At 46.6% G+C, this 24,505-nt stretch overlaps 1 protein-coding gene and 1 long non-coding RNA gene across 2 annotated transcripts in view; both read right to left on the reverse strand.

Annotated features, from left to right (window-relative positions):
* BMP6 (bone morphogenetic protein 6) overlaps positions 1–23,676 on the reverse strand; it is a 158,429-nt gene extending 134,753 nt beyond the window's left edge. The window contains exon 1 of the mRNA XM_042985756.1: positions 22,950–23,676. Within this exon, the coding sequence (XP_042841690.1) occupies positions 22,950–23,583 (634 nt within the window). The 5' untranslated portion in view covers positions 23,584–23,676. The remainder of the gene's footprint in view (positions 1–22,949) is intronic.
* On the reverse strand, positions 6,972–8,638 carry LOC122238563. The gene is made up of 2 exons (XR_006217497.1): positions 8,029–8,638; positions 6,972–7,135 (listed from the first exon to the last, which is right to left on the reverse strand). It is a non-coding gene; the product is annotated as an uncharacterized LOC122238563 (long non-coding RNA).
* Positions 23,677–24,505: the final 829 nt, after the last annotated feature.

Genomic DNA, 24,505 nt, shown 5'->3' on the forward strand with positions numbered 1-24,505 from the left:
AGACTTGTTAAGGAGGTGGAAAAACTGAGCAGACAGTTATCAACGACCACAGTACAAAATTTAAATGAAGTGTCTTTGCGAAGTAGTGAGCTCCCTGTAACTGGAAGGCTTTAAGCAACTCTGACGATGCTCACTGTCTCAGAACTGTGGTGAAAGGGACACAGGCACCCCTTGAATGGTTTCTTAAATCACTTCTGGGATTCTGCATCATTTTAGGCTATCATTGCACAGAAGTCCACATTAGACTTCTTGAAAAATAGTCTCACCTGACTTACAAAGAAAAACGTCTTACATTATACCTAAGAGAATCAAAAGAAAACACGTGTCTTGAAAAGGAGAGCCCTGGGTATCTTCTGGTGGCCAGTCTGCCTGTAATGGGCCCACAGAAGTGACTCTGCTGGACAGAAGCCATGTCTAATTCTGAGGCCATTATAGCTCTTCACATGCTATGATTACTCCACAGAGATTTGTAAATATAATTTAATGATGTCTCTGTGTAATCCAGATTGCCAAATCTTTCCGCAATCTTACTCTTGGGCAGAGAATGTGTGTGTCAACACCATTACATACTCTTAAATATCTGCTGCCCTGTTAGGATCTTTTAGAACAACAGTGAGTATTGTTTTCTAGAAATCCAGGTGGGTGGCCTCCTGGAGAAATAAGGTAAGGCTTAAAAAGTCAAAGATTCATCAGTGTTTTTCATTTCTTAGCCAAATTGCTTTCACAATATGGCAAATTAAGAGGGCTTTTTTAAGTTTGCAATTAACGTGTTTCACAGGTCTACTACATTTTAGTTAGGGAGCCCCATGAGATTGACCTGGGCTCCATTCCTCTGCCAGAGGAACACTCTTTGTGATTCTCAGGCCAATTCTTTGACCAATTTGGCAGCATGACTGGCTGGGCTCGCAGGTAGTAGGGTGAGCACTCTCAGCGAAATGTTCATTTTTATGGTGTTGGCTTTCACCTACATATCAGCAGGAGGCAATACCACTTGGTCAAGTCCGCCTTTACGCAACATCAAAGGCACAGAGCTTACTGTGGCTGAGTACAGAGTAATCCAACAACATTCAAGGCTTTGGGTTATGGGCAAGCACAAGTAGGTTCAGCATTTTCGCTCTGGCTCTAAGTTAAGAGTAACTTAAGCAGCATCCTGACATGGATCCATCCACCATTCTAGCTGATGCCATCTGAGAAGGCATGCAAGGTGGAGAGAATTAGAGCTCAGGCACGGCAGAACTGGGGGCAGGAATGGAGTAAGGAAGTCACCCGACATTTAACCTCAAAGTGTTTGAGGACCTCGGATACCAGACTTAAAAGGAAATAAATAGCAGCCAGGCTATTAAAAAGCTTCCCATTTATTAAGTTCCTCTTTCCAGTAAAGAATGTTAACTTTGTTTTTAAAGAATAGAGAATTTTAAAAAATCAAAGGTATCTTTTTAATTTCAAATTCTCGAACCACCTGGAAAAATGTCAAGATACACCTAGTTAGTTCCCTACATTTAGTTCCCTTAGTTAAGCAGCAGAAAGGCAGAGAGAACACAAGGAAACCGCCCAATAAAAATTATCTGTTATTGCAGAAGTCACTCTGGGGACTCTCAAGCTGAATCACCACATTGTACAATTTCGTAAACTTTGAAGAAAAACATCTGATTTTGTTTCAGGATCCCTCTGCTTCCTCCTCCTGTCCTTATCATTCCCTAATTGATACACTCCAAGTAGATTTCTATCATAGTGCCAGCTACGCTCCAGAAGTCCTCTATCTACACATCAAGCCTCTCTCTTCTCTGCTGCTGGCAAAGCACGGCCTATGTGCTTTAGAGTCCTTGGCACTTGGCAAAGCAGCCAGCACACAATAGGGACCCGAGTGTTCAAGTGGATGGACAGACAGGTGGCCCTGGCAGTAGGGAAAGTGCCCTACACACATATGGTGTCCACACTTCAGCCCCCCGCCTGTCACCTGCCCTTGCCCACAGTGATCTGTGCCTTTCTTGGGCTAGCTCTAGCATCTGAGGGGCACTACCCCTCATCTACTTTTTTTTCAATTTTTCAATTTTTTTATGTTTATTTTTGAGAGAGAGAGAGCGAGCGAGCATGGTTGGGGGAGGGGCAGAGACAAGAAGGGAGACACAGAATCCAAAGCAGGCTCCAGGCTCTGAGCTGTCAGCACAGAGCCCAATGCGGGGCTCAAACTCCCCAGCAGCGAGATCATGACCTGAGCTGAAGTCAGATGCTCAACCTACTGAGCCACCCAGGTGCCAGCCCGCCCTCATCTCTTTAAATCCTACCCACCCTGTTGAGGCAGTGCCACTCAAAGTATGGTTCACCAACCACTTGATTAAAAACAACTTCTTCATCCGACTTCAGTTCAAGTCATGATCTCATGGTTTGTGAGTTCAAGCCCCACGTTGGGCTCTGTATTGACAGCTCGGAGCCTGGAGCCTGGAGCCTGCTTTGGATTCTGTGTCTCCTTCTCTCTCTGCCCCTCCCCGACTTGTTCTTGGTCTCTGTCTCTCAAAAATAAATAAATTTGAAAAAAAAATTTTTAAACAAAATTTCTTAATATGCAGACTCCTCGGTCTCAGAGCAAACATACTAAATCAAACCCTCTAGGAGGGAAGCCCAGGATTGTGCATGTTAAATAAGTTCCTCAAATGATTCTGATGCCCATTATCCATGGGACACACTTAACATTTAAAGTCAACTCAAGTTTGCCTTCAAAGTTAATCAGCCAGGCAATGTCACATTGTCCCATGTGCCCTGAGGACTGTGTGTGACACATAACCACTTGGCAAAAGACGCCAGCCCTACACTCAGGGTGACATACCAGGGTGTAGGCGATTTCTGTAGAGGAGAGTCCCAAAGGTGTGGTCACAGAATAGGTGTGGGATGTACTGGCTCCCTGACGACAGGAAATGGTGTCCTTGACAACTTATTATTGATCTTGAACAGTAATTTGCTTCTCCCTTAATTCTAAAAATAGATTTGAGACAATTTACAGAAATACAATTTTATAGAATAAACATTAAGCAGATGTGGAAATAGGAATAAAAGGGGAAATGGGGAAGGGCAAGAAGATAAGGCTAATATAGGAAAATAAATACCACAGATCAATCAATACTAATAGCTTTGAGTTTCCTAGTGACCAAAGAATATGAAAACACGAGCATTTACAATAACTCAGTATTCATAAAACACAAGTTGGGGCACCTGGGTGGCTCAGTCGGTTAAGCGTCCGACTTCAGCTCAGGTCACGATATCGCGGTCTGTGAGTTCGAGCCCCGCGTCGGGCTCTGGGCTGATGGCTCAGAGCCTGGAGCCTGCTTCCGATTCTGTGTCTCCCTCTCTCTCTCACCCTCCCCTGTTCATGCTGTGTGTCTCTCTGTCTCAAAAATAAATAAACTTAAAACACACACACACACACACACACGTTAGAGAGAGAGAAAAAAAAAACAAACCTGAATTTCCCTGACACTGGCAATTTGATCTAAGCACAGCTTCATATTCTGAAAAGCATACCAATAACATGAAATACCTATCCCACATCCCACTGCTCCCCATTGGAGGCACAGAGCCTCATCCATGATTGCCTTCGGTAGACGAAGCACACAATGGTCAGCGAGCATCTATAGGATGTTATAAGTTCTCACCATGAAGGACAGAAGGCCAGCAGCATCGAGGAGGGAATTGGTGGAACTAGACGCTTGCTCTATTTTACTAGGATCTCTGCTTTGGCTAAAGGATGTCGGGATTTGCAATTTTTTTCATCTCCCACAGGCTCATCTTCTGTGGATACCAGCATTAGGACATCATCATAACACAGTAGCACACTTGAAATCAAGGGCCATCAATTGCAGTCTAGAGCCATCAATAGGCACAAGAAAATTATAAGACTATGGAAATTATGTGACTGTGGCATTTCAAAATTATAGCCCTACGGAACTGGACTGAGACACTGACAGGGAATCTTCATCATTCATCGTGGGTAGCTTTAACAATAGCAAAAATCTCCACCCACTCAAAAGCTGACCATAGGCACTAAGCTAACTTATAGGATATTTGTGGTCACAATTGGTGGAGCTCCCAATTGTCCTGATTTATTTTATCTTACATTGGCAAGGTGCTTTAGCTTTATAAGTCCCTCATAAACGTTACCTTAAATTCCAGAGACTACATAATGTATTTGTGCATTCCAGAAGAACTTAATATTTATTACCTAGTGCTTCCCAGTTTTTTATGGTTTCCTCTTCTTCACAGAAGAAGAGGATGTGTCAAATAGTATCACAGGCAAAGAAAATAAAGATTTTTTTGTAATGGCCCCTTATTGCAAACAAATGCTATGGCTTATAACCGAGCACTTAAAATGTAGCAAGCACTGTGCTAAGCTTGTAACATGTAGCATCACAGGCACCCTAAGAACTAAATGCAATTATTATTTCCTGTTTATACAGGTGACAAAACGGAAGCACAGAGAAGACACTGACCTAATGCCCACCCAACTAAGGGATAAAGCCCATATTCAAACACAGGCAGCATGCCTCTAGCAACTATTGGTGTAACCCTCCTTCTCTCCCAGAATACCGCCATCCCATCACTTACTTAAGGGATTTCCAAGGGGATAAGAACATCATCAAGGCCCTCTATAGAAAACACCACATTCATTTTTCTATCGCTGCCTTAACAAATTACCACAAACTTGGCAGTTCAAAACCACCACGGTTCCATAGGTCAGAAGTCTGACATGGGCCTCACTGGGCTCAAACCAAGGTGTCAGCAGAAGTGCTCTCCGTTCTGGAAGCTCCAGTGGAGAATCTATTTCTGTGCTCATTCTATGCTGCTTGCGGTCACAGAACTGGTGTCCCCATTTCCTGACTGGCTGTGGGTTGAGGGCCCAGGCCACTGAAGCCCTTGGCTTGAGCTCCTTCTTCCATCTTCAAAGCCAGCAACAGGGGGATGACCCCCTCTCGCCTCTTCTACCTTCCTCTTCTAAGGGCCCATGTGAGTAATCATCCAGGATAACCTCCCGAGTTTAAGGTCAACTGTTCAGCAATCTTAACACCCTCTTGCCATGCAAGGTAATATATCCCTAGGCAAACCTGGGGGGGGGGGGCAAATACTATGGCAGCCCCGCGTGCTGCAAATATGGACACCAACTGTGGTCACATCTCTCTAGCCCATCTCTCATACACATGGTTGTCCTGGGTGTTATGTATTGAGGTAATGACGTTTTGTGAACTATACACTGTGGTCAAAAACTCTTAGGAGTATGTCCTTATGTGATGAATTAGGGAAGTCGAAAGGAGGAGAGCTTGTCACCTGCTTGAATTGACACTGGCTAATTCCCAGCCCCAGGAGAGGACACGGGATCCTTCATGCTACCTGCCACAGGTGTGGGCTGGCCAACGGAATGGAGACAAACCTGGTGGAGAAGCGAGCTGAATTTCGATCTGGTCAGTCCCGTTGGGCCGAGCAGCCTGTGAACAAGGCTTGGTTCACGACTCTCCAGCCTCCTCTTGAGCCAATTAGTTTCAAAAATGGAAACATTCTCTGAGCCTTGACCACACTTCTAGGCTCACAAACCGCTGCTTTTAATTGTAAGGAGAAATGAGGGAAAGGGTTCCAGGAAGACCAGGTTAAGTCTATTTAAATCCCAACCCTTCGGAGCGTAGTTACTGGAAGTGGCACTTTTTCCACAAGTTATAATCTCTTAGGTGCTATTCATGAATTTGTCACCTAATTTCCCTTCTTCATTAAACATTCTAAACCTAACTAGAGGAAAGGAAAAATGCAAAATACTTGTAAAATTTCAAAAAGCCCTTCAGATGCTGCAGATACAGATCAAATGGGGGTGGGGGGGATTACCTAGATGACTGCAAAATTGTCCTAGCTGGTCTCCCCCTATGCAGCCTCTTCCACACTGCTACCAGAAATACCTTCCTAAGCACACATCAGCCATGCCACCACCTGACTGAAAATGGTTCCTCGCTGCCTACAAAATCAAATCCAAACTCCTCAGAACTGCTTCAGTGTTCCCCACAGTCTGGTCTTAGCTTGCCTTGTCAGCCTCCTCTTCCTCCAAGTCCCATAGCACCCCCAGGCCCACCTGCCCTTGGACCCAACGCCCCACCGTCATCCCCTGCCTGGTCTCCTCAGTCTGGAATGACAGTGCCTTTCACATCCACCAGCAGAAAGCCAACTCTTCTTTCTACCCTCAGCCTAAATTCATGTCCCTCCATAAATTAATCACATCCTCCTTGGCATGCCCGTAATATTCCGCTTTTAGCTCTATCACAGGCACCACCAAATTCTGTTTGGGGTCAGGGTCAGGCATCTGTACATCTGCCCCTTTCTCTGGAGGACACGACGGCACCTCTCCCTTCCCTACTGGAGTCAGCACTTGGCCTGATGTGTTGAGAGAGCTCCATCAATACACTGGACATCCACATTAAATCCGTCATTTCTAATACTGAAGACACTCCCTGGGTTTAAGGAACGTTCTCGTCAGGGTGTGTCACCCAGTGCCTCAGACTCCGTTTGGTAAGAGGCACATTGTCACTGGATCTCCCACAATGTCAAAGGATGTGACAATAGAACCCATATACTTTTGTCTTCATGTGCTAGATGGGATCCTGTTGTAAATACATCTTTTTGCATTCTGGAGGGGGGCGGTATATAGATAATCACTATAAAATCTTTCTGCTTTTCTATTTGTTTGAAATTTTTCGCAATAAAACATTGGCCAAAATTAAACGGTGAATCACAACTTGGAATTTGCGTCCTCAGAAAAGGTGTAGAAGTAAATCAAAATATTTGCAGAAATCAACATGAAGAAAGCCAAGAATTCATTGTGGAATTGTACATGAAAAGCACTTAGGTAAGAGTTTGGTAAACCATGTTTGCTGCCCAGTAGGAAAAAGCATGTACCATAGTTGACCTTAGAGAATCATGGAAATAAATCCCTCATTCCAGCGAAATGTTCTGGTGACATATTTTATTTTTGTAGCATTCACGGGGCTATCCCGGTTGTCTCTGTGGTTTTAGTGATGCAAGGTGGCACTTCAAGAGAAGTTTCGATTCTGAGTTCAGCTTCCTATGAGCCAGGCTCCAAACACCAGAAGGGTCACAAAAATATTAACACCTAATGAGAGGGACAGATCAAGTGCGTGAGAATGAGCAAGCATGTCTACTGTCCTGAAAACGCAGGTGAGAGAAAAAAAAAAGTCGAAGGGATGACTCATTCGCTTCAGAAAAGTGTCTCACATCACCCCACATCCCACACCAAGAGGAAAAAAGTTAGATGATGTATTACAGACACAAGATAAATTGTGACTCTAACAAGAGCCGGTCAAATAGGGAAAACATAAGACGACAGATATTACGATAGCCAAGACACCTTAACCTTCTAAGTCCTGAATAATGCAACATTATACACTATTACTTATTCCTAAACAGAGCCAAAAAATAAAAATAAAAAATTAAGCAGGCAAGATATGGAAACAATCTAAGTGGCCATGGACAGATGAATGGATAGAAATAATGTGGTATACACAATAGAGTATTATTCAGCCTTAAAAAAGGAAACCCTGGCACACCATAGACGAACCTGAAGGACATTATGCTAAATGAAATAAGTGAGACACAGAAAGGCAAATTCTGTATCACTTATATATGGAATGTAAAATAGTCAAACTCGGCGCCTGGGTGGCTCAGTCTGTTAAGCGTCCAACTTCAGCTCAGGTCATGATCTCATGAGTTCATGAGTTCGTGAGCCCAAGCCCCGCATCAGTCTCTGTGCTAACAGCTCAGAGCCTGGAGCCTGCTTTGGATTCTGTGTCTCCCTCTCTGTCTCTGCCCTCTCCCACTCCCACTCTGTCTCTGTCTGTCTGTCTCTCTCTCTCAAAAATAAATATTTTAAAAAATTTGAATAAAAAATAAAATAGTCAAACTCAAAGAAGCTGTGGCTCAGGGAAGAGGTGGGGGGAAGGGCAGAGAAATGGGACGGTATTGGACAAAGGATACAAAGCTTGTTACCCATGGTGAGTTCTAGATCTAATGGACAGCATGGTGACTACAGTTAAAGCTGCACTGTATACCTGAAATGTGCTAGAAGGGTACATCTCCAGGGTTCTCATCACAAAAGCACACAGACACAGACAATGGCCACTACATAACATGATGGATATGTCAGTTAGTTTGAGTGTGGTGATCGTCTCACAGTGACTTCTATTAGGTCATCGCGATGTATGCTTTAAATATATACAATTTCTATTTGTCAATTATACTTCAACAAAGCTGAGGGGAAAAAAAACACTACCTAATTGGGTGGGGGTCAGGTAACGGAAGTATATACTATAAAACATACCTTCCTCCACATTTATACAGGTCTTAAACACTAAAAAATACAGAATATTATCATTTACAAATAGGAATCTGAGGTTATTTCACATCTCTCTTGGCTACACTCTTGCAATTCCTCAAATAAAATATGAAGGAGAGCGGGGTCTGCTAGTTTTATGGCCTGTATCAACTCTGTGTCCCTCCCTAGAGCTAATATATCTCCCCTCAACCTAAGGCTAATATATTTCCTGGAAATAAAAGTGTTTATGTCTTGCATACTCTAGGAGGGAGAGCAAAATTTAAGTGGGAGAAGGGGGGAAAAATGTTTTTTGTTCCAGGACCTACCTGTCTCATTACACATAATTTAAGTACTGAAGAGCTGTTTAATTTTAAACAATTTTTATAACCATCTATAAAAGGAGAAACATCACATCTTGTAGGTGCTTACTCTAATTTGACATTTTTTCCAACCTATTTGGACACACTTGTGCCCACTTAAGCAGTCTCTCTGGATCGGCTGCTCAGAGTTGAATTCTGCTGGATTCATTTCACCAATGGTCTGGAAATACAGTGGGGCAGTAATGCACGTCTGTTCCGGCAACCAACCCAAGAGACCACCCTCCCCCTGGCCAGACCTCGCTGCTCCTGGGCAGGGGTATCTCAACCCTGCCCACAGCTTTGATCTGTTTTCAGGTTTTAAATGCTCCCTGTTGCCTAATGGGGAGCTAAGTGACTTAGCTTCAATAGACATTATGTCACCTCCTCAGCCCTTACGTAAACAGAGTGTCTAACACCTTCACGATGTAAGCCAAGCCATCGAGCCTACAGTAGAGGCTGACAAGATACGTATTTTTGGATCGGCACCTGCCAGAGTCCCGCCTCCTCGCATGCAAGCTTTCTGCGGGGCACGACCAGGAAATTTATATTTAGACTTAGTAGCCATTCTTTCTCCTACTAATACATATTAAAGTCAAAATGACATCAGAAAGAGGGAAAATAATCTTTCTTCTTCCTGAGGTCTTTTTTCCCTAAACCATCTAGAAAGTCACAGAACATTAACTGTGAGAGGAGAAGGCAAGGTCCCTTTTTAGAACTGCTTTTGTGAACAGAAAGAAGGAGCATTCCTCATATCTGCACAATATTTCACAGTTTATCATTCTCTTGCTCAAGTGTTTGGTGTTATTAGTGAGAGAGAGAGAGAGAGAGAGAGAGAGAGAGAGAGAGAGAGAGAGAGAGAAGAGAAGAGAAGAGAAGAGGAGAGGAGAGGAGAGGAGAGGAGAGGAGACATGCACACACCAACTTTATTTTGGACAAACTGACTTTCATTCATCCAGGGGGCACTTATTCAGGATCAACGAAGGTAAGGTACCATGTTAGTTACCTGCAGGTGGGGGGGAGGGGGGTGTCACGGTGAATAAAATATTACATGATCAAGAATCCAAGAAGTTGGTGCTGAAGGTGATTTGCCCGAATCCACACAGCTGGTAGGTGGCCGAGCCAACACTGGAGTTCAAGGTTCCCAGATCCTTCCTGTGAGCCACATGGAGCTCATCTGCAAACACGCGTCTGGCGTTCTGCGCTAAGGAAAGTGCCCGGTCACCGGGCTCCAAACGTTCTTCCAAAGAGTCATGGCCTGTGGGTGAGCAGATGTCAGGAAGGCTCCCATGACAGCATGGCATTCGAACCGGGGCTTGAAGAACAGACAGAACAGAGAATGCGGAAATCGGCAGCTGTGCAATGTCAACGTTAAAAGTCCGGAGAGAAAGGCCTGGAGGAGGAAATCACACAGCAGTTAGTGAGCCTGAGGAGGGCACGCACACACCAAGATGAGTGTGGGAGGTAAAGCTGGAAGGGGTGGGAGTCAGGCTGGCATTCGGGCGTCATTCAGCACCCTTCGAGGGTCCAGGGAAGGGGTGGAGGACAGAGAACAGGCCACACCTGCTATAGAGCAAGAGGACCCTCTGGGGGCCATGCAAGGGTGGGTTAGCTGCAGAGGTGACAGCACACAAGTCTAGGCCAACATCATGGAGACCTTGTGCGGGGAACGTGGGAAAAGAATGGAGCAAAGAGATGGAAGTGAGAGCTATCTCAGAAGCTCAAACAGAAAGCCTGGCGATTGGCTGGATGTGGGAGGAGGAGATCAATGCTGTACCTGGGTGCCTGGCTCCCAGGTGCTCCTCCCTGGCCCACTCACTCCTCCCGGCCAGCATGCTGACACATAGATTCCCACACCAAATGCCCAGGAAGGACAGGGTCCAAGAAGCTGCTTGCTCACAAACACGCTAGGTCTGAGCCACCCACTGTCACCAGCCCACAACAAGTACAGAAGGGGAGGCTGTTCAGTTTTACAGCAATTTGATCATTTCACACCAATGGAATCCAATAGTTAAAGATTGAGGCTTGATTTTGTACATACTGGGGGGCGGAAGGGTGCTTTGCCATTTCACTTTTCTAGTAACCGTTTTTGGTGGACTTTAAGAAAGTATACACCCCCAGAAACAAACAAAAAAGCTAGTTCTCATGCAAAGACAGCTTGAGGTGCACTGCACCACACGATTCTGATGCCGCGTTGTGCCTGGACCACACTCCAAATACACGGGGCACAAAAACAGAAGGGAACACACGAACAGGTACTCAGCGCTGGCAGACCTCCCCGCAGCTGACATCTGGCCCTCTGACTACACCAGCTGCGGGGCTCCCCATTACGGTGGCCCACTCAACCCCAGGCCACCGCACCGCTGCGGTGGGTCACCCAAAAGCCTGGCACCTGCCTGTCATTGTGCCCTGTGGCCACAGATCCCCTGAATCCTGTGCCTGACTGTGTGCTCCCTTGCCCCCACCCCCCCCCCCCACGACCCCAGCCCTGTGGCTATCTCAGCCCCACATGGATGTCTAGCGCCACCTGCCAAACCTTCTGCATCTTTTGCTGCATTTCAGGAAATGTCCCAAAACACAGCAGGTGTGGGCAGGACAGAAACAGAATGAAGAGGAAACAAGCAGTATTACGGAAGAAGACAATTTTTCAAGGGGACTAGAGAGCAAGGAGAAAAAAAAGTGTCCAAGTGACAAAAGTCTTGTGGAGTCAAGGTGAAGACTTGGGACAGCAGCATGATGAGGACTCCCTGGTGGGGAGTCAGGGTGTGGTCAGGTAACTTCATGAAAATCTTCCATCACCTGACTGCTGCTATTAGGAACATTAATGCTGCTCTAAATAATTTTCTCTAAATTCTCCCCTTACTGTCTACTAATGTTCCGTGTAAAAGTCTCAGTTGTTGCCTTGTGGGAGATAATAGGATTGTACGTGACATCAGTCATTCTTCCAGGCAAAGGCCATAAAGAAATACAATACTTATGTTTTCTTGCAAAAAAAAAAAAAATGCAGTTTCCACTTCAGCTTACAGAACATTTGGAGAAGGATGAGCATAGGGGGGAAAGTTGGGGGTAAATTGGAGTCTACTTTCATAAATTTCTTGGACTCGTGCCCTGCGTAAATTGCCAGAATGTAAAACAGAAACACAGGAAAGCATCTTTGTGATGTTTTCCAGAAGGATCAAATCTTTTAAACTTGAGTATTTAGAAACAAGATGTCAACAGGATCACTAACAACCCAAAAGTACCCCTACAGGCTTGATTTCAAAACTGGAAAAAGATATTCAACCTATTTTTATTATTATTTCCTAAAATAAATATGGGAGGTGAGATATAGGATAAAAGCCAATCACAGCTGCAAAGAGCAGGTTTGACCGCAGGAAGACTTGACCCCAAGGTTCTCTGATCCAAGATAACCACTTACAAACATCTTCAGCAAATTCCTTGAAGGGTGTTCAGAGCCTGTAAGATGAATGCATGAAGAGCAACGTCACCCGTGAAAAATGGGAATTTTCACTGAAGTTCCTGTGTGTGAGGACTATTTCATTCCCTGGCATAGGCAATTATTTAAAAGAACAGCTCAGTATATGCTCACCATCTTGATCGTGGTGATGGTTTCGTAGGTGCATGTGTATGACAAAGCTCATCAAATTGTACATTTTAAATATGCAGCTTATTCTACATTGATTATTCCTCAAGAAAGCTGTTTAAAAAAAAATAAAGAATCAGAGAAATACAAACAGGGAACACTCCTAGCATGGAGCTCGGACAATATCTAATATGGAGTTTCTCTGTGTTTCACTGTATTAAGAAGTCCTAGCCATCAGAGTCCAACCAATACTTGCAAAATCCCCGCAAGTGTTTACAACAGAGGGAATTTAATGAAGAGAAATGGCGGCATAGATAGCAGGCGGCAGAGTCAAACAGGTGATGGTGAGTCAGCCTGCAGATTAGCAGCACGAAGCCACTTCCACCCCCAGGAAGGAGAGCGTCCAGGGCCCCCAGCAGGAGGCAGAACAATAAGGCAGCCCATCCAGAGAGAGCTGGAGTCACAGAAGAGCAAGGAACAACTAGAAAAGCAGCTGCCTGCGGTCCCACATCCTATCCACAGAAGACCAGGGAAAGGGTCAGGAGTGGATCTGGGGGCACAGACGCCCGGGGCAGACACAAAAAGTGGTTACAGAGCAAAAGTCAATTCAAAGAAAATGCTCTTCTTCAAGCAAATCAATCAGCAGACATCATTGCCGGGCTTGTCCGAGCTTCAACCTGCTGATGGATTTGTAAATCTCAGGACTAGGATATAAATGATATTCTCCATGATATTCTGCAGAACATCCTGGAGACGTAGTGTTCCCTGAAACACTATTTGGAAAATGCTGACCTAGCCAGTGCTGTCATGTTGTACAAATAAGATAGATTACAAGTCAAGAGACCAATAAATTTGGGTAAGTGACTTCAACAAGGTATTATAAAAAGGAATAGCACTAAAATTCAAGCTTCCTAACTCTTAGCCACACACTCTTTCCTCAATTCTGTATTGAAGTGCTCTAAGCACTTCCCAGCACCATCAAGAAAACCCGCAACTTAACCATTCTAGAGGGCAAGGAGTCATTTTGGCGGTATAAAACCACCAGACTCCGTGGAGATACATACAATCTGCCATGTTAGGTCAGTGACAGCCAAGGGCACCAACACTGAGAAAAGAACAGATAGGAAACAGGAAATAAATGCAATGGAGTTGCTAAATTTACTAATGGGAAGAAAAGAAGGGAAAAGTGAAAGAGAAAGAGGGAAACCAACCTGCACTGGGGACCACCTACATGCCTGCAGCTATGTTAGTTTCCACATCGTATAATGATGACACAAATGTGCACACATAACGGTAGGTCAAACACCCTCAATTCAGCAGATGAAATAACCGAGGTGCCAGATTTGTGGCAGCAGTTTTCCAAGCTGAGGTTCAGGGATTCCACACTAAATGGACCCTATAAAAATGCAAAGACCTGTTCTGAGGCCCCCGGAAGAAATGCGGCTCTCCAAATATTTTTAGCTGCAGTACCTATGTCCTCCTCACTATTACCTACCCTGAGTCTTAGTCCTATACCCTATGGTATCATTTCACTTAGGGCTCGATCAAACTTCTATCCTACCAGAGGGGTAGTTAAACCACAGCACATCCTAACTCAGCAGTTATGGGCCAAAGCTAATTTTCTCAAGCCCGTGGATACAGCCATGGCCCCAAGATCATCCCTCTTTTTGAGAGGTTTCTTAAGGGAAGGGGGGGAGCAAGGGGATCTAGCTACAATTCAGTGAGAAAATACCCCACTAAAAAGGAGAACTGTATGAGAAGTGGTGAGAATTCACAAAGTGCCTCACCTGTAGAATGCTTGTTAAAAAAAAAACGCCCACAAGTTCCCAAAATATCTCAAATAAATCGCTTTTTGTTCAATTGCACTCTTTTAGAGTTACCATGTTCCTTGCTTATACTGGTATTGCATTTTCTTATTTACCATTAATCTGTGTAGCTCTATCTCACAGAAAACAGTTCAAAGCAAATAAGCCTAATCTATAGACCACTTACAAAGACCTCTGGATTTATGGAGTCTCTATTAATTTAGTTTTAATCTGATCTAAACAGTCTCTCCTGAGGAAACCTTTAAAGGTCCCCTGACCCTGCCTCTAGGGCCAGTAAAGCATATTTTTGTGAGTTTCTCAATCCAAAATCACACTACGTTTTAATACGTTTTCAGAAAGGAAGGGAAAAAAAACTTCATTCCTCCCCTAACCATCCCCCAAATTTCAATAATTTACAAGCACAGAATTCCTATAATTCTTGTTCATTCTTTAGGCATGACTCCCCCAAATCCTGCAGAGTGTGGATCAAACAGGGCACAAGCCAGGGAGAAATTTAATCGCTCATATCTCTGCCTAAGGGATTGTCTAGGTACTATGGTGACAGACACCTCAATGAAAGTATGTGGAGGAAAAAAGATTTTTAAACTCCCAGACTTAAAAAAAAAAAAAAAAGGTGGGGGAGGGATTTCTAATGGATTTGGGGTCAACACACAGAAGCACAAAATAAGGCCCATGGAGTCTATCAACATCACTTATTTCTACACCAATGTGGTAAAACCACAAAAACATTATTCAACAAAAGCATTTTATTTTTCTCCCCACAAGCTCTGCATATTTTGAATTTTCATATTCCCATTGATTTGTTTTTCTGGTTACATGTACAGCTTCTCCACAGAGGAGTTTTAGGGCAGTGAAACGACCCTGCGTAACACTGTAATGACAGATACTTGTCCTCATACATCAGTCCAAACCCAGGGAATGTACAACAGCAAGCGTGAACCCTAATGTGAAAAATGAACTCTGGGTGCTGATGATCAAGGTCAGTTCATCAAGTATAACAAATGCACCACTCAGGTGTGGGATGTTGACAACAGCAGAAGTTATTCATTCGAAGGCGGGGAATATATGAGAAATCTCTAGATCTCCCACTAAATTATGCTACAGACCTCAAACGGCTCTACAAAAATAAAGTGTTTTTTTTTTTTTAATGTACAACCTCTCTGTTAACATACTCTTACATGAGTGTTCAAATAAAATCTGGAAAAACCAAAGTCAAGTAAAACTTTTAGTCCTTAATTCTGTAGTTTACAAAGCTCTCTAATATTTAAATGTAATTCACAGATTTGAAAGAGGGGAGAGCAAATAACTGGTCTCAGAGACTTAAGCAAGGCCAATTATAAAAATCTCCCAACCTAATCAGCACATAAAATAGCTCACACCAATGATATGGTTGGTTCATGCTCTAATACGCACATCAGAATGTTTTGCCAGCCCATGTTCATGCACAGGAAACCAACAAGACTGTAAACACAGGAACAACAATCAACACACACAGATGTTAAAGGCTGGAAGTCACATTCTGGACAAGGTGAAAAGGGTAAGTGGCAGGAGAGTCATAATAAGGATCGAGGCGGATATCACAGTTCAGCATGAGGAGGGCTCACGGCTTGGCTCTGCTTTGGAGACACTGTTTTCTGCCTGCAATAAAGCAACTACACACGCCCACCCCACGCCCCCACCCCCACCGAGCTCTGTGATGATGAGAAAACAATCTGAACATAAAATCAGCAATACAGAGCCAGTACATTTCAGGCCTAGGACAATCCCAACCTATCCAGCAGGATCAGTAATCAAGGGCGTATGCCCATGAACCTGAAAGTCAGTAAGGCTCTTCTGCTCGGAACCAGAGCCTCATTCTGCAAAAATGCTTTGGAGGAGAGTCTTCTACCCGGTCATCTGGGACAGAGTTAGAGATAACAAGGCCGTGGGGACCAATCAAGGAATTACCTGATGTCATTTAGATATCATTTCTATTATGGACTCAATCATTTTCATAATGGACACGGGAAGGGCGGGAAGAGAATCAGTGCCTGCAGACATCAGTGGAACAATGCCACTCACAGCAACCTGGTTTTCAACTCACTTTCAGAGCAGAAAACAATTCTTTGGGGTCCGCGGTGCTTCAGCATGCCAAACAAGGTGATATTTATAGACCTGCACTGCTTTTTCTTTTCTAAAAGCAGAGTTCTAGGAGACAATGCTACCCATGGAGAGAAAACCCACAAGTTTTCAGATCTGGGCTTCCCCACTTCTCGCCTAGCACAGTGCTCTGGCAAGCTTTTGTAATTTCTCCTTAATTATCCACTCCTGCCTGATAGAGGGCTCCATGACCCTGTTCCTCTGATGCATTATGATCTCTCTGTGGTTGTCCCTCAGTCTTAAGATGTAACAACAGTGAAGAGGAATTGGTCCTGAATAAATCAAATTTAACTGCAAACATAAGTGAGTAGATGATATGCAAAAAAAAACCCTTAAAGTTCTAAATTCTATGATCTACAAAACAAGTTTACCACTAATCCCAAACTCCCTATCAATTATAGTGAAAACCTTGCTTTAAAATGGGGTGTCTGTTGCCCAGGCACGTTTCCCCAGATAAAACAATGTTATGGAAGGGAGTTGTGCCCCCAGCCAGCTCCAGATTCTAATTTTATCCATAGCAGAATGAAACACTATACACTTAAGGTGGGGGAAAATGATGGAGAACAGTATTTTCCAAACACTAGTAACTGAACGAAAAATCCAATCAACTTCGGTGAACTACTGGAAAATCCAATGCTTCCAGTGGAAGATGAACAGGAACACCTCTGAGTTCTAAGAATTTCTGGCACTCTCAAAAACTTTAGAGGGTGATGGCCCTGGTTCTTTAGTGACTCTATTTTTCATCAAAATGAGAATGGTTAGGGGCACCTGAGTGGCTCAGTCGGTTGAGCATCCGACTTCGGCTCAGGTCCATGGGTTCGAGCCCCACGTCGGGCTCTGTACTGACAGCTCGGAGCCTGGAGCCTGGAGCCTGCTTTGGATTCTGTGCCTCCCTCCCTCTCTGCCCCTCCCCCACTCATGCTCTGTCAAAAATAAACAAACATTAAAAAAAAATTTAATGAGAATGGTTTTCCTTCTCCTTAATTCAATTGTCACCACTTTCCTATATTCCAGGGAAGACTGGAGCCATTTTCTGGCTTCCAAATTTCCAGAGGGCAAGAGTTAGAAGTGAGCACAGTCAGGGTGTTAGAGAGGCAGTAAGGGTGTTATAAGAGGAGAGAATGCGCTTGAATAAAAGCAGCTGAGCTGTCATGATGAAAACAGACAAAGAAGAATGTGTCAGCTTTTTGTGAGAACACAAGAGAAGTCAGCAGCTGGGTCATACCAGCCCCTGGGTGACACCCTGCGGCCAGGGCAGCCATGTTGTTGGGCTCTTGGTTGGGTTGTGAAATGACCACAAGGGAGGGTGGGACCGAAAGGTTAATGTGTAACAGTTGTAAACTGCTCATCTCTTAGTTTCTCTACTGATTTCTACTACTTTTACTTAGGTATTCATGGAAGCTTCTAGTCAGGAACACAATCACCTGATTAAAATCTGTATTGCCTGCTTTCCTTCCCCTGCTGGAAGCTCCGAGGGATAGGAAAGAAACTAAAATTCAAACAAGGGGGTGGGGGAGGGGAAGCAGGAGGAGGCTCAAAATAGAAAAATTAAGAGAAGGCTATAAAGGCTTTTTATTAGAATAAGCATTGTATGGATTCATTCATTTTTAAATACACGATGGGAAGCAAAGGACGGACTTGTGAAAAAAATTAGACAAAGCTGGTGAACGATCCAAGAAATGTTTACCCTCTTCATTTTCCCTAACTCAGCTCCTTCAACAGAGGAAGGGTGAGCCAAGGATGATAGCGCTGTCACCTCTGAGTCGGCTGTATACACCTCTGATACCCAGCATGCACCCATCCAACCCCCACATCCAAGTAAAATATTATTTTGAAATCCAACATTTAAAGTAGCTAAACTCTGGGGGCGCCTCGGTGGCTCAGTTGGTTATGTCTGGCTTCCGCTCGGGTCACGATCTCACGGTTGGTGGGTTCAAGCCCCGCGTTGGGCTCTGTGCTGATGGCTCAGAGCCTGGAGCCTGCTTCGGATTCTGTGTCTCCCTCTCTCTGCCCCTCCCCTGTTCACACTCTCTCTCTCTCAAAAGTAAACAAACATTAAAAATAAACAAAAATAAGAAAAAAAGTAGCTAAATTCTGAAGACAAGGTGTACATGTTGAATAAAGTGCTGAACTCAGTCCGGCTCCCCTCCCCCCACACACAGATTTTTTTTTTTTTTTTTTTTTTAATATCAGTAGGAATCCTTCCTCCATGCTAATCAGAGGTAAGCTCTTAAGTAGAGGAACTAAGCATGATTCAGCACATTTAAAAAGGATTTATACCCATTCTTAGAAGGACGACCAGAGGAAACACCATCTGAGGTCTAAACAATGATATCTGCTTGCCCTTTGATCTGAGTTTAAGAACACTTTGTACAACTTTTTTTTTTTTTTTTTGCTGAAATACCACTGAATTTCACATTTACTATTTGAAATCTGTTTAGAACATCGACTGCTTCTTTGAATCACACTCTTGCAAACAAATTCTCCAAATTATATTTGCTGTGAGTAGCTTGCAGGCAGGGATTTATTTTCTGCTAACAAAAATCTTAAGTACAGACAGCCTAAATGAAAAATAGTACCACTGATCCTATGTTTATGAGAAAGAGACAGTACAGTGTATCTGGTTACAAATACAAGTAGGGAGTATTCCATTTTTCTTCTAATTTATGTTTCCCAAGGGTAATTTTGTTCAGAAGATTGCCAGTATTTTTAGTACAATAAGTTTCTTGTTACTTGTACTAATACATACTGATTCCCTTTTCTGAGCATAATTTGGTTTTTTTTTTTTATTTCATTTTACTCTAGCATCTGGAGATCAACACCTCATTAATTCAAACTAAATGAAGTCTGAAATGCAGAGATCTACAGAAACCCTTCCACTACTCTCAAATGTGATGCACATTAGAAATATACACATGGGTAACTAATTAAAGAGATTATTAAAGTATTATGATATACATCGAATACCATCAACCTCAATGTCCTAAATGTCTTTACTTCAAATTCAAATGATTTTGACTTAATAAAAATCAGGTACACCATTTATAAATGATCAGACCTTCCAGATTAGTGAAATAAGAAGTTTAAATGAAGAATTTAAAAAATACCCCCTGTGAGAAGTGCAACCAAGGAAATAAACAGGGTGTTGTGACAGTAAAGAAGTGGGTGGGGGTGGGGAGGGCACTAATTTCTATAGAGGGGTTAGAGAACGCTTTTCTAAGAAGGCGAATTTTAAGACCTCAAGGGTACTTCAGGATACTTCTCCAAGGTCACCAAATTGGCAGGCTTGCTTATTAGACTGCCAAGACATTTTTAGCATTAGAAAACAAGTAGAAAATGGCATCGGTGGCCCTGATTGAATGCAGGTTCATGAGTGCACTGGGCTAGTCCAGGCAGCCTCTACACCAGCCGGTTTGCACTAGGGAGGCTGGACACATCGCCAGCCTATTCACCCACAGAGAGTTTAAAACAGTCAAAGAAACAGTAGTGAGCTGGTCAAATGACCAGCATTTGGGATGTGCGGGGGGGGGGGGGGGGGGGGGGGGGGGGGGGGCGGGCGGAGGGGGGCTTAATTCTGTTGATTGATACTTCTGATAGCCACTTTGGCTGACAAGGTTCAGGTTGTTTCAAATGTATTTCATGAGTAAATTATTCCCAGGTCCCAGGGAAGAAAGATGTTTACCACCATGTAATACTTTCTCTTGTACTCTGTTTATAAACCTAACCTACCCCACTAGGTATCCAAGTACTTCAAAACATGTATCTTCTTGTAGGTTCTTTAACAAATGAGTCATGTAATGCAGCAGCGAACATGCCGTGGACATGGAAATCTGCAGAATTCTCCCAACATCCTGATTTAGAGAATCCACATTGCTAAGCAATTATAGTACTTTCTTCCAGTAAACCGTCCTTATGCTCAGAGCTATGATGATCAGATTTTTTTAACCACATTTTAGCCTCTCATTATGAAATTCTCTTTCTTACTGCTAAATGGATTTAGATAGAATTTCTGGACTGGCAGGTGGCATGGTTTGGGCATGGGCAGGGACTTGGATTCTACTTACCTGGAAAAGTTTTCCCCCTCTAACTGCCCATGTGGAGTCCAGGACCAGACCTACAGGCAGTTAGGACTTGTAGTCGGAAAGCCCAGGGCTATGGTTGGAGGGGCTTGGGGCAAAGTTCCCTACCCAGGAATCTCTTCCAGTTCCAGATTAGCCTATCCCAGGCCTGAAATTACACTACTGTTGAATTCTCTTCGAATTTTTCAGTGGTATATTTTGGACCTCGAAATTTCCCTTATGTTAAGAGATACTATGTTAAGCCATCACCTTAACAGGATTAGTGGACAACCAGCTTCAAGCAGTGTGACTCAGAACCAATGTTAACCTGTAGACTAGGAAAGGTCAGACAAGCAAGGAATGAGAATTCAGAGGTCCTTAAACACATTAAAAGTCACCGCCCTTTACAAACTTGGCCTCCGGCCAACTCTAACAATTTCAAATACCACCTAAGGCAGTGGTTCCCAAACAATGGATTCACCTGGGCAATCTCTGAAACGAGGGATACCTGGCTTCCACCCCACACATTGATTTAACTGATGGGGGGGGTTCCACCTGAGCACCAGGATTTTTAACAGCCCCCAGGTGATTCTAATGTGCAGCAACAGTTGGGAGCCACTGACATAAGGAAGCATTGCTCTTCTCACTGGGATGATCTGATTTCCTTCAAACATTAGGATCTCATGTCTCAGTGCTTCTTGACCATGGTGGCACATCCGAAAAACCAAAGACTCTTCAAAAAAAAGAAAAAAAGAAAAAAAAAAAAAGATGCCAGAGCCCACTCTCACGGACTCTGATCTAACTGCTCTGGGGAGCAGCCCCTCAGCATCCCTTAGGTCTTTAAGTGTCCTCAGGTGATGTCAATGGCCAACCAAGGTTAGAACCATGGTCTAAGCCCAGGAACTGTTTCTGGAGACCCTAACATGATTCTCCGTGAAGGAGCCAGAAGTACCATTCTTTTTCCACTTTGTCCAAGTTGGGACTACCCCAAGAGGCAATAAAACATTTCCCCAAGGCTGTCAGGAAACTGAGGGGAGGGAGATGGCAAGAGGTGGAATTCACTGAGCCAGAAGAAGCCCTCAAGTTAGAAGACAGAAGAGCTCCAGCCTCTGAGCCGCCCCTCCCCCGCCAACTTTACTGACTGCAATGAGAAGCCTCAGAGTGCTTCCTGGAGATGGCTCAACCTTGGCTGTGGTCCCAATAAATGGTGAAAACTCTTGTCCAATCAGAATTCCTGGCACTGCAAATAGCAAGATTGGCAGGCCTTGAGCCTCCACTCCCTGTGAGATTCTGTTTCATGTATTTCCCAGGAGGATTTCTGCACCAGTTGGAGGCCAATCTGACCTCCCCCTTGGGCCCCCACTCCTTTCTTCCCCCAAAGCTCAGCAGAGTTGAGAGTCATCTCATAGACATACTTGTAAATAACTCGCCGAAATATTTCACATAGTTGTCACTCAATGATGTCAAATGTCCGTACATCTCTGACGCGGTCTGGACAAGTGTCCGGTAACCCACTTTGGGGCGTGGGCAGGGCCACGCGTCTCACACGGGAAAGGACGTCCGCGGAGACCCCACCCCTGGCGTGGCTACCGCACCCCCATTCCTCCCAGCCCAGACGGCGTCCCCTACATTCCTTCGCCTACGCTGAGTGAATTTATGAATGAAGAGTAGCATAGATCGGAGGCACTGATCCTGAAAAAAAAGTCTGCTTTACACCGTTCTCATTTACAGATGAGAAAACTCGGAGAAAAAAAGGCTATGTGACTCCGTCCGGGTTTGCCACAGAACATTTGTGGCGGAGCCCGATTTAGCCGCCCTTGAATTTCCATTCTGTTGCCTGGCAACCAGTTCAGACCAGCTCAGCGCCCAACCCCGGCCCCTAACCCGCACCCTTTCTCTGCCCGTGCGGCTTGGGCAGCAGTTATCAAAAGTTCAGCCTTTGGGGGGGCAGTGGTCAAAGGCATGTGAGCTAGGGCCCTGGACGGGATACCCCAGCTGGGCTGGGGGTCCGGTCCCAAACCCGCGCGAACCCCGTCTGGCGTGCCTTACGAGGTCCTTTTGACACCTTCCTCTGCAACTCTCCTCCTCCGCCAATTCCCTGGATACCACTTAGCACAATCATGTCAAGTTTCTAAAGTTCTAAATCGCTATCAGATTCCCTAAAAGTCCCGGTTGGGAAACTGGTACTCAGAGCTTTAAGGGTGCAAAAAACCAAAAAAACAAACAAAAAATCAGGAGGGGAAGGAGTGTTGAAGAGCCTTCTCCTTCCCAGCTGGCTACGGCTCGGGCGGGACTTTTCTGCTAAAGTCGAGTGAACCTGGCCCCGGCCGGGCGTTCTTGGAAAAAGCGCGGAGTGTGCTCGGACGCCGCACTCCGGCAGCCTCACGCCCCGAACCCGCCCGCCGCCGCCCGCAGCCCCAGCGCGCAGCCCCGCCCGCGGCGCTGGGGAGCGCACGTGCAGCCCACCGCCGCGCAGGTGGAGGGAGCGCAGCCCGCCTGCCCTCGCGTCCCCGCTGCGCCAGCAGGGCCCCGCGTGCCAGGGGCTCCCCCACCCTCTCGCCTCCCTCCCCGGGCCCGGGAGACCGTTAAGGGGAGGGAGGGAGTTCTCGTCGTTACGCTACCCTAGATCCTTACCCAGGTTCACAAAGCTCATGACCATGTCCGCGTCGTTGAGGAAGGCGCTGTCCTGCGCACTGGTCAGTGGGGACGTGCCGCCGCCGGGTCCCGAGGCCAGGAGGCTCTTGCCGTTGACCGGGTGCGCCGCGCCGGGGGGCGGCTGCCGGGGCTGAGACGAGCCGGCCCCTCCTCGGGGCCCGGGCTGCCGCCTCTCCTCGTCCGACGCCCAGTCCTCATCGTCGTCGGCTGCCAGGGCGTTGTACAGATCCAGCATGAAGAGGGGCGCAGACTTCAGCCGCCCGGGAGGGGGCTCCCCGCGAGGCTGCTCCTGCGGGAGCGCAGCGGGCTGCGGCTGCTGGAGGCCGTGCAGGGGCCGGGGCCGGTGCGGGAGCCCCAGCACGGAGAGGATCTCCTTCTGCATCTCGCGCTTCTCGTGCGTCTTGAGCCGCCGGTAGAGGAAGCCCGAGGAGGACTGCGGCGGCGGCGGCGGCGGCTGCTCCGCGTGGCCCGGGCTCCCGCCGTCCCCCAGCAGCGCCCCCCCGCCGGCGGCAGCGGCGGCGGCGGGCAGGGGGGGCCGCAGCGGCGGGGGGCCGCAGCAGCTGCACAGCAGCCCCCACCACCAGCACAGCCACTGCGCCCTCCGCCCCAGCATCCCCGCCCGGCCGGGCTGGCCCCGCGGGCCCCGCGAGGCGTGGAGCGGCGGTGCGAGGCCGGAGCGCTGCCGCTGTGGCCCTTAGCGTGAGCAGCCCCCGCCACCTCTCGGCGGGCTCGCTTCCCCTTCCTGGCCCTCAGTCCTTATCTCTCATCGTCCTCTGGGGCGCCCCCAATTGCCCAGGCTGGAGGGGAGGCGAAGAGGACGATCACCCGGAGAACCACTTGGGAGGGGAGCCCCACACTCCGGCTCAGGTCTCTGGAGGCGCAAGGTCCCGGCCAGGTGCGTCCGAGTCGGGACTGCGCTGCAGCCCGCGCCCTGGCCCCTGGGCGGGTCACGGCGCGGTCACTCTCGGGCCTCGCTGCCCCGCGCACGTGCGCTGTCCCGCGCCTTCCGGGGCGGCTGTGTGGGACCCGGGGCGACCGGGCGGCTCACCAGCTGGGGGGGATGCCCGGCATCATCCCCGCGCACGCCTCTCCTTGGCTGGCACAGCCGCGGTGAAGTTTACTCCGCCGTGGGGCCCAGGCCGTGGCAACAAGGCGTCCCGAGATGCCAGTCTTCTCCGCGAGGCTTAACTTCCTTCCCGCTCACAAACTCCGCGCCCTCCGCCCTCGGGCACTGTCGCTGCCCCCCTCAAAATCTCCGCGTGCCGCTCGACCCCCAAGCAGAGGCGGCAAGGATCTTGCTTTCCGTTCTGAGCTCTCCGGCTGCCCCGCAAACACCGCCCGCAGAGGGAATGGGAGGGAACTGGACCCGCGCGCAGAGCAGCGACCGCGGCGTCGGCGCGAGAATTCGCAGACTCCCGCCTCTCGGAGCTGCGCTCCCCGCAGCGGCCAACGTGGGCTTTCTGGTGCGCGTCTCGCTCAGGTACCGCACTCCAGCCCCGGAGAGTCCCTGCCCTCTTGGGTAACAGACAGGTTGG

This window comes from Panthera tigris, chromosome B2 (genome assembly GCF_018350195.1).
Source record: "Panthera tigris isolate Pti1 chromosome B2, P.tigris_Pti1_mat1.1, whole genome shotgun sequence".
Lineage (NCBI taxonomy): Eukaryota > Metazoa > Chordata > Mammalia > Carnivora > Felidae > Panthera > Panthera tigris.